We start from the raw sequence: 11113 nt of genomic DNA on the forward strand, positions 1-11113 counted from the left end.
GCAGTCTTTCACAACTTGACGTCTACAACTGCCCCCCCTACCCCACCACCATGGGCAGTCTCTCACAACCGTTGACGTCAACAGGACTGCCCCCTACCCCACCACCATGGGCAGTCCTGCTTCACAACGTTGACGTCAAAGACTGCCCCCCTACCCCCACCACATGGGGCAGTCTTGCCTCACAACTTGACCTCAACAGAAGCTGCCCCCCATACCCCACCACCATGGGGCCAGTCTGCTCACAACGTTGACGTCAACAGACTCCCTACCCCCACCTACCATGGGGCATCTTTCACAACGGTTACGTATACAGACTGCCCCCTCCTACCCACCACCATGGGGCAGTCTGTCACAACTTACGTTCAACAGACCTGCCCTACCCCGCAATACATGGAGCAGTCTGTTCACAACGTTGACGGTCACAGACTGCCCCCTACCCCCCCTACCAGCCAGTCCTTGCTCAACAAACGTTACGAACACTGCCCCAATACCATGAGCCAGGTCACCACACTTACGCACAGACCCCCTACCCCCAATACCATGGAGCAGTCTGACTCACCACATGACGTTAGACTGCCCCACCAAATACCATAGCATTGCAACTGCTCAAGCGAGCTGACTCCGACGCACATAACACGTGGTCTGCGGTGTGAGGCCAATTGGAGACTGCCAAAGTCCTCTAAAAATGACATTGGAGGCGGCTTATGGTAGGAGAAATTACACATTACATTTCTTGCAACACTCTGGTGGACATTCCTGATCAGCTGTTTATTCCTAGTCATGTGAAAATCCATATGATTAGGTCTAATTTATTTATTTCAATTGACTGATTTCCTCATAATGAACGTAACTCAGTTTAAAATCTTTTTTATTTAACCATTATTTAACTAGCAAGTCAGTTAAGAACAAATTCTTATTTTCAATGACGCCTAGGAACATGGGGTTAACTGCCTATTGTTCAGGGCAGAACGACAGATTTTTGACCTTGTCAGCTCGGGATTCATCTTGCAACCTTTCAGGTTACTAGTCCAACGCTCAAACCACTAGGCTACGCTGCGCCTCTAAAATTGTTGCACCGTTGCGTTTTTTTTTAAATATTTTTTTTGTTCAGTACATTATGTTTGAGTTCAATATGATATCTGTCTTGGGGCTTCTAGGGAGCATTTTCAGTCTACAAATGATTCGCCGTTATGATCTGCCCCCTGACCGTCCACTCAAGAAGAAATTAGCCCGTGGCTGAATGTAGTTTGATGACCCCTGACATACAACATTAAGTGACACCTCAGTCTACAGTAATCGACCGTTCTGTGCTGTTCAACTACCTTCTGCTGCACAGAATAGCTGTCCTTTTCATGCTACGGCTACACGACACCACAGATACTGTAGCTACACATACACTGATGTTGCCATGTAGGATGAGTGTGTGACTGCTACCTGGGCTGAGATGTGTTCATATCCCTCACTAATAACACAATTTGTTCTGTTTACCGACCTCGTCCCACTACTACCCTCATCCACTCCCAATCTCTGTGTCCCTACCTCCACCCATCCCTCGTCAGTTCAGGATGACTGTCTGCGTACTGGCTGTGTCATCATGTCTCGTGCTGACTGCCTCATCTCACCACCTGGTCTTGGCTGAGTCTCCATCACTGTGTATCAACCCTAACATCTCTTCTTTTTGTCTGTCAGCCCTAACCTCTGCTCTGTCTGTCTGTCAGCCCTAACCTCTGTCGTCAAGCCCTAACCTCTGTCTGTCAGTCAGCCCTAACCTCTGTCTGTCAGTCAGCCCTAACCTCTGTGTCTGTCACGCCTAACCTCTGTCTGTCAGTCAGCCCTAACCTCTCTGCTGTCACCCAACCTCTGTCTGTCAGTCACCCTAACCTCTGTCTGTCTGTCAGCCCTAACCTCTGTCTGTCAGTCAGCCCTAACCTCTGTCTGTCAGTCAGCCCTAACCTCTGTCTGTCAGTCAGCCCTAACCTCTGTCGTTCTGTCAGCCCTAACCTCTGTCTGTCAGTCAGCCCTAACGTCTGTCTGCAGCCCTAACCTCTGTCGCAGTCACCCTAACCTCTGTCTGTCTGTCAGCCCAACCTCCCCATGGAGGCCAACATCTAACCTTGCTCTGTCACTTCTGCTTCTCTACTGCTGCTCATACGCTGGCGGATTGACTGGCGGACTGATTGACTGACTGGCGGACTGATTGACTGACTGGCAGACGGACTGACTGACTGGCAGACTGACTGACTGACTGGCGGACGGACTGACTGGCGGCCGACGACTGACTGGCGACGGACTGACTGACTGACTGGCGGACGGCCTGACTGGCGGCCGGACTGACTGACTGGCTGGCCGGCCGGACGGACTGACTGACTGACTGCGGACGGCCTGACTGCGCCGGACTGACTGACTGACTGGCGGCCGGACTGACTGACTGACTGACTGGCGGCCGGACTGACTGACTGGCGGCCGACTACTGACTGACTGGCGCCGGACTGACTGACTGGCGCCGGATTGACTGACGGTCTGTTTACTCTGCACCATAGTTGACAAGATTTGTATATGGAAATCAATTCAATGACGTTCGTCAATTTCTACGTTGTTATTAGCTTTAACTAGGGCCTTGTTTTCCCAGGTCATGTCAGGTGACTTGGTCTGGAAAACCTCATGGCCCTAACTCATAGCTCCGCGTTCTGACTCATAGCTCCGGTCTGACTCATAGCTCCGGTCTGACTCATAGCTCGGTCTGATATGTGATGTGTCTTTGTCTCTAACTCATAGATCCAGTCTGATATGTGATGTTGTCCTGTCTCTAACTCATAGATCCAGTCTGATATGTGATGTGTGTCCTGTCTCTAACTCATAGATCCAGTCTGTGATTTGTGTCCTGTCTCTAACTCATAGATCCAGTCTGATATGTGTCCTTGTCTCACTCATAGATCCAGTCTGATATGTGATGTGTCCTGTCTCTAACTCAAGATCCAGTCTGATATGTGATGTGTCCTGTCTCTAACCATAAGATCCAGTCTGATATGTGATGTGTTCCTGTCTCTAACTCATAGATCCAGTCTGATATGTGATGTGTCCTGTCTCTAACTCATAGATCCAGTCTGATATGTGACGTGTCCTGTCTCTAACTAATCCAGTCTCATATGTGTCCTGTCTCTAACTAATCCAGTCTGATATGTGACATGTCCTGTCTCTAACTCATGGATCCAGTCTGATATGTGACGTGTCCCTAATGGATCCAGTCTGATATGTATGGTGTCCTGTCTCTAACTCATAGATCCAGTCTGATATGTGATGTGTGTCCTGTCTCAACTCATAGATCCAGTCTGATATGTGATGTGTGGTCCTGTCTCTAACTCATAGATCCAGTCTGAATATGTGATTGTCCTTCTCTAACTCATAGATCCAGTCTGATATGTGACGTGTCCTGTCTCTAACTAATCCAGTCTGATATGTGACATGTCCTGTCTCTAACTCATGATCCAGTCTGATATGTGATGTGTGTCCTGTCTCTAATGGATCCAGTCTGATACGTGTCCTGGCCCTAATGGATCCAGTCTGATATGTGATGCGTGTCCTGTCTCTAATGGATCCAGTCTGATARGTGTTCTGTCTCTAATGGATCCAGTCTGATGTGTTTCCTGTACCTCCAGGGATACAGCTGGTCAGGAGAGGTTCAACAGCATAACCTCAGCCTACTACCGTGGGGCCAAGGGAATAGTACTGGTCTATGACATCACCAAGCAGGAAACGTTCGACGACCTGCCCAAGTGGATGAAGATGATCGACAAGGTAAAACGGATATTATCAATAACCTACTTTTTATTTTTTCTCCTCCATTGTATCCAAACTTATATATTGCTGTTTTTTTTGTGTTTTTTTTCCTGATCAGATTAATTTTATTATGAAAATCTCAGGGCCTTATACATCATCATGGATTATCATTGATAACATAAATCATTATGTAGTACTAGGCACAAAGGACCAGCACGGAACACCACTGGGATGGGCCACATACCTCTCTTCTCCTCTCTGTTACTACAGAATATACGCTACCGTTCAAACGTTTGGGGTCACTTAGAAAATGGCCTTGTTTTTGGAAAAGAAAAGCCCCCCCAAAAAATGTGTTCATTAAAATAACATCAAATTGATCAGAAATACAGAAATATTAAATACATGGTTAATGTTGTAAATGACTATTGTAGCTGGAAACGGCAGATTTTTAATAGATTATCTACATAGGCGTACAGAGMCCCATTATCAGCAACCATCACTCCTGTGTTCCAATGGCTCTTTGTGTTAGCGAATCCAAGTTTATCATTTTAAAAGGCTAATTGATCATTTGAAAAGCCTTTTGCAATTATGTTAGCACAGCTGAAAACTGTTGTTCTGATTTTAAAGAAGCAATAAAACTGGCCTTCTTTAGACTAGTTGAGTATCTGGAGCATCAGCATTTGTGGCGTTCGATTACAGGCTCAAAATGTCCAGAAACAAATAACTTTCTTCTGAAACTCGTCAGTCTACTCTTGTTCTGAGAGATGAAGACTATTCCATGCGAGAAATTGCCAAGAAACTGAAGATCTCGTACAACGTTGTGTACTACTCCCTTCACAGAACAGCGCAAACTGACTCTAACCAGAATAGAAAGAGGAGTGGAGGCCCCGGTGCACAATTGAGCAAGAAGACAAGTACACTAGAGTGTCTAGTTTGAGAAAGAGACGCCTCACAAGTCCTCAACTGGCAGCTTCATTAAATAGTACCCGCAAAACACCAGTCTCAAAGTCAACAGTGAAGAGGCGACTCCGGGATGCTGGCCTTCTAGGCAGAACTCCTCTGTCCAGTGTCTGTGTTCTTTTGCCCATCTTTAATCTTTTCTGTTTATTGGCCAGTCTGAGATATGGCTTTTTGTTTGCATCTCTGCCTAGAAGAACTCCCGGAGTCGCCTCTTCACTGTTGACATTTAGACTGGTGTTTTGTGGGTACTATTTAATGAAGCTGCCAGTTTAGGACTTGTGAGGCGTCTCTTTCTCAAACTAGACACTCTAATGTACTTGTCCTCTTGCTCAGTTGTGCACCGGGGCCTCCCACTCCTCTTTCAATTCTGGTTAGAGCCAGTTTGCGCTGTTCTGTGAAGGGAGTAGTACACAGTACACACCCTCTCATCTCCTCTGTTACTGCAGTACACACCTCTCATCTCTCTCCTCTCTGTCATTGGCCAGTATGCTTCAGAAGAGGCAGAGCTGCTGCTGGTGGGGAACAAGCTGGACTGTGAGACAGACCGCATCATCACTAGACAGACTGCAGAGAGGGTGAGTCTAATACTGACCTAGAATCAGTTTACCCTATCAGCATCATCACTAGACAGACTGCAGAGAGGGTGAGTCTAATACTGACCTAGAATCAGTTTACCCTATCGGCATCATCACTAAACAGACTGCAGAGAGGGTGATTCTAATACTGACCTAGAATCAGTTTACCCTATCGGCATCATCACTAACAGACTGCAGAGAGGGTGAGTCTAATACTGACCTAGAATCAGTTTACCCTATCGGCATCATCACTAACAGACTGCAGAGAGGGTGATTCTAATACTGACCTAGAATCAGTTTACCCTATCGGCATCATCAACAGACAGACTGCAGAGAGGGTGAGTCTAATACTGATCTGGAATCAGTTGATGGGAAAAACCTTCTCCAAGAAGAAATGTCCCAAGCCAGGGCTTTCTTTACTTCTTCTAATCTTCACTGATGGATTAGTTAACGGATTATTGTGTAGTACTGTACATGATCTCAAACCCCGGGAAAATAATATTAGTTGACTCATAATTCTATGATTTTATAATTGATTGATCGATTTGACTTTGGTATTATCTCGGTTCCCAGTTTACCTCGAGGATATCTGGGTTGCGTTTCTGCGAGGCCAGTGCCAAGGATAACTTTAACGTGGAGGAGTGCTTTCTAAAACTAGTGGACGACATTCTAGCCAAGGTGAGTAGGAATCCTCACTGTGCTTTTTAGCTATACGCCGCTTATTTTTTGTTGACCTGCGACCTACACTGAGTGGACAAAACATTAGGAACACCTTCCCCTTTTYCCCTCAGAACAGCCTCACTTCGTCGGGACATGGGACTCTACAAGGTGTTGAAAGCGTTTCCACAGGGATGCTGGTCCATGTCGACTCCAATGCTTCCCACAGTTGTGTCAAGTTGGCTGTATGTCCTTTGGCTGGTGGACCATTCTGGATACACAGGAAACTGTTGAGTGTTAAAAACCCAGCAGCGTTGCAGTTCTTGACACAAACTGGTGCACCTGGCACCTACTACCATACCCCATTCAGAGGCACCTACCACCATACCCTGTTCAAAGGCACCTACTACCATACCCCGTTCAAAGGCACTTAAATATTTTGTCTCAAGGCTTAAACATCCTTCTTTAACCTGTCTCCTCCCCTTCATCTACACTGATTGAAGAGGATTTAACAGGTGACATCAATAGGTGATCATAACTTTCACCTGGATTCACCTGATCAGTCTGTCATGGAAAGAGCAGGTGTTCCTAATGTTTTGTCCACTCAGTGTATTAAAACCTGGTTCAGTCTGCTTTCCACCAGACACTGGGAGATGAATTCACCTTTCAGCAGGACAATAACCTAAAACACATGGCTTAAATTGTATTTTTTCCTCATCAATCTACACACAATACCCCATAATGATAAAGCAAAAACAGTTTATTTTATTTTTATGTTTTGCTCATTTATTAAACTGATAACTAATTTACATAAGTATTCAGACCCTTTACTCAGTACTTTGTTGAAGGACCTTTGGCAGCGATTACAGCCTCCAGTCTTATTGGGTATGACGCTACAAGCTTGCCACACCTGTATTTGGGGAGTTTCTCCCATTCTTCTCTGCAGATCCTCTCAAACTGTCAGGTTGTATGGGGAGCGTTGCTGCACAGCTATTATCAGGTATCTCCAGAGATGTTCGATCGGGTTCAAGTCCGGGCTCTGGTTGGGCAACTCAAGGACATTCAGAGACTTGTCCCGAAGCCACTCCTGCGTTGTCTTGGCTTTGTGCTTAGGGTTGTTGTCCTGTTGGAAGGTGAATCTTCAACCCAGGCTGAGGTACTGAGCGCTCTGGAGCAGGTTTTCATCAAGGATCTCTCTGTACTTTGAAGAAAGAAAGAAGAGAGAATCTTGTTTCTCATAGTCAGAGTTCTTTAGGAGCCTTTTGGCAAACTCCAAGCACGTTTCAAACTTCTTCCATTTTTAAGAATGATGGCGGCCACTGTGTTCTTGGGGACCTTCAATGCTGCAGACATTTGTTGGTACCCTTCCCCAGATCTGTACCTCGTCACAATCCAATATCCCAGAGCTCTACAGACAATTCCTTCAACCTCATGGCTTGTTTTTTTTTGTCAGAAATGCACTGTTAACTGTGGGACCTTATATAGACAGGTGTGTGCCTTTCCAAATCATGTCCAATCAATTGAATTTACCACAGGTGGACTCCAATCAAGTTGTAGAAACATCTCAAGGATAATCAATGGAAACAGGAAGCACCTGAGCTCAATTTCGAGTCTCATAGCAAAGGGTCTGAATACCCATGTAAATAAATGAGCAGAAATGTTTTCGCTTTGTCATTATGGGGTATTGTGATGTCATTATGGGGTATTGTGATGTCATCATGGGGTATTGTGTGTAGATTGATGAGTCTTATTAGCTGTATGTTTTCAATGCAATTTATGAACAGTTTGTATGCATGTCACCCACCCTCTTTGAAACACTTGTTTAAAAGGGCATTTTAATCACTATTGTTTCATTAGTCTACTTTTTGATTTGAAAAAATCAAATGGATTCTATTTAATCCATTTTAGAATAAGGCTGTAACGTAACAAAATGTGGAAGAAGTCAAGGGGTCTGAATACTTTCTGATAGCACTGCACATTTATATTTGGGATTCCATTTAGTCCCCCCCTGGTATTTAGTGTGCATGTAAAAAAAGTACCTATTTCCTGTATTTCATATAGTTTCCTATAATATTGTTTTAATGTGTTCCTATAGCTTCCCTCCCCATTTCCTATAACTGTACCCGTTGTTATAGTCTACAATYTGTACAGGGACTTCAAGACGTATTCACACCCCTTGATATATTCCACATTTTGTTGTTAGTCTGAATTCAAAAAATGGATTTATTTTTTTATTTTTTTTGTCTCCACCCATCTATACACAAATTGAAAATACACAGTGAAAACATGTCTTTTAGCAAATTTTATTGACAATGAAATACAGAAATATCTCAGTCACATAACTATTCAAACCCCTTTTTGCTACGACTCTCCAAATTGAGTTCAGGTGGATCCAATGTCCTTTGATCATTCTTGAGATGTCACTACAACTTGATTGGAYTCCAACCTGTGGCCAATTCAACTGTTCGGATATGATTTACAAAGAAACACACCTGTCTATATAAAGGTCCCACAGTTGACAGTGGATGTCAGAGCAGAAACTATACCATGAAGTCCAAGGAACTGTCTGTAGATCTCAGAGATAAGAGTTGTGATGAGGCATATGTCTGGGGAGGTTATAAAAGGTTAAGGTTATTAAACTATTTCTAGTGTTGAACATTTCCAAGAGCACAGTGGTCTCCATGAAAAAAACATGGATCTACCCAGACTGCATAGAGATGTCCAACCAAACTGAGCAACCGGGCGAGCAGCGCCTTGGTCAGGGAGGCGAGAGAAGCACCTTGATCAGGGGAGTCGAGAGAAGCACCTTGATCAGGGAGGCGAGAGAAGCACCTTGATCAGGGAGCCACCTTGATCAGGGAGGCACCTTGGTCAGGGGAGTCGAGCGGCGCCTTGGTCAGGGGAGTCGAGCGGCGCCTTGGTCAGGAGTCGCGCGCCGTCCTGGTCAGGAGTCGAGCGGCGCCTTGGTCAGGGGAGTCGAGCAAGAGCCCAATGACCACCCAGCCAATGAACTCTGCAGAACTCTTCTGTCAGAGATGGGAGAACCTGCCAGAAGGACAACAGTCTCTAGAGCACTTCACCAATCTGGGCTTTATGGGAGTGTGGCCAGACGGAAGCCTCTCCTGAGAAAAAGGCACAAGACAACACGCCTGGAGTTTTCACAAAGGCCTGTGAAAGATTGAGCAAAAGGCAAAAGATTCTGTGGTCTGTGGAGACAAACATTTTACTCATTGGCCAAGAATGCAAAGCGCTATGTCTGGAGAAACCAGGCACAGCTCATCACCCTTCTAACACCATCTCTACCGTGAAGCATGGTGGTGGCTGTGTAACAGTACTCTTCCTGCGTTGTGTACAATCAATCGTCGACACGAACTCCAACTTGTAGCACCAGTCATGGAGATTTATTCTGATAGGAACAGCACAAAATTGCACGTCATGCAATGCACGGCTCACCATCCATACCCTGCACTCACGCACTGTACAAAATATACAACCCCCACCCCCCAGCAGACACAGTAAGTTGCTAGCTAGTATTAGCGGGAATTCTCTACAACAAAATGCACAACAAATATTCACCAAAAAACGTTGCATCTTATGTGTGATGTTCGAATAACATTTACAAACAAGTTGATATAAATTGTACATTTAAATCATCACTTGGGAGTATAAAAATCACTTTTGACGTACAGTAATTGATATAAATTGTACATTTAAATCATCACTTGGGAGTATAAAAATCACTTTTGACGTACAGGGCTTTACATCCAACAACTCACCGCTGGTTTGGTGCTTGTTCACTGGGACGGTTCTGACTGAAACATCCTCCCTCGTAAGCTACGCAAACCAGCCAATAAGATGCCATGTTGAGGAGGTGAAGGCAAGACAAAACTATAACCAAAAACCCATTGGCTTAACAATAAAGTGGCAAGGGGAATCACCAATATAACCCTGTTACAGCAGCATCATGCTATGGGGATGCTTTCAGCAGCAGGGACTGGGAGACTAGTAAGGACAGAGGGAACAATGAATGGAGCCGAATACAGGCAACAATGAATGGAGACAAATACAGGCAAATCCTTGCTGAGAACCTGCTTCAGAGAGCAAACGACCTTAGACTGGGGCTAAGATTTACGTTCCAACAGGACAATGACCCCATGAACACAGCCAAAGCAATGTTGGAATGGCTTCAGAACAACAATGTGAAAGTCCTTGAGTGGCCCAGCCAAAGCCCAGACTTGAATCCCATTGAAATTTTGTGGAAAGACTTGAAGATTGCTGTTGACCGTCACTCCCCATTTTAACTTTAAGAGAATCTGCAAGGGAGAAAATCCCCAAACCCAGACGTGCACAGCTGAGTCACACACCCAATGTGCTTCAACAAAGTATTCAGTCGGGTGTGAATACTTATGTAAAATGATATATATATTTCTGTATTTCATTTTAAATAAATTTGCTAACATTTCTAAAAACATGTTTTCACTTTGTCATAATGGGGTATTGTGTGTAGATGGGTGAGCATTTTTTATTTATTTTTTTAATCCATTTTTAATTCAGGCTAACACAACAAAATGTGGAATACGTCAAGGAGTACGAATACTTTTCTGTTTGCTCTATATATGTAGTATTTTAATAGTCGTAATAAACTGGGTGGTTCCAGCCCTGAATGCTGATTGGCTGACAGCTGTAGTATATCAGTCCGTATACCACGCGTATGACAAAACATGTATTTTTACTGCTCTAATTACGTTGGTTACCAGTTTATAACAGCAATGAGGCACCTCTGGGGTTTGTAGTATATGGCCAATATACCACGGGTAAGGGCTGTATCCAGGCACTCTGCGTTGCGTCGTGCTTAAGAACAGCCCTTAGCCGTGGTATATTGGCAATTTACCACACCCCCTCCGGGCCTTATTGCTTAATTCTACCCTTCTAATACTGGTAAGTCATTTTGTATATTCCACACCACCTGAGGCACTAATCATGACTTGCCTGTTAACTTCCTATTCTGTCTTCTGGTCACCAGATGCCTCTAGAGATTCCCACCAGGAAGCTCTCCAACAGCATCCTGTCTCTGCAGCCTGAACCAGAAGTGCCTCCCGAGCTCAACCCGCCACGCATGCACTGTTGCTGAGATGACTCAACTC

General features: G+C 44.8%; 1 protein-coding gene across 1 annotated transcript in view; it reads left to right on the forward strand.

Moving 5' to 3' along the window:
* The window catches only part of rab12 (RAB12, member RAS oncogene family), a 27336-nt gene extending 16223 nt beyond the window's left edge, over positions 1–11113 (forward strand). Inside the window, exons 3-6 of the mRNA XM_024141892.1 lie at positions 3657–3795; positions 5223–5312; positions 5886–5990; positions 10993–11113. Of these exons, the coding sequence (XP_023997660.1) occupies positions 3657–3795; positions 5223–5312; positions 5886–5990; positions 10993–11100 (442 nt within the window). The 3' untranslated portion in view covers positions 11101–11113. The remainder of the gene's footprint in view (positions 1–3656; positions 3796–5222; positions 5313–5885; positions 5991–10992) is intronic.

Source organism: Salvelinus sp. IW2-2015, unplaced genomic scaffold, assembly GCF_002910315.2.
Source record: "Salvelinus sp. IW2-2015 unplaced genomic scaffold, ASM291031v2 Un_scaffold2816, whole genome shotgun sequence".
Lineage (NCBI taxonomy): Eukaryota > Metazoa > Chordata > Actinopteri > Salmoniformes > Salmonidae > Salvelinus > Salvelinus sp. IW2-2015.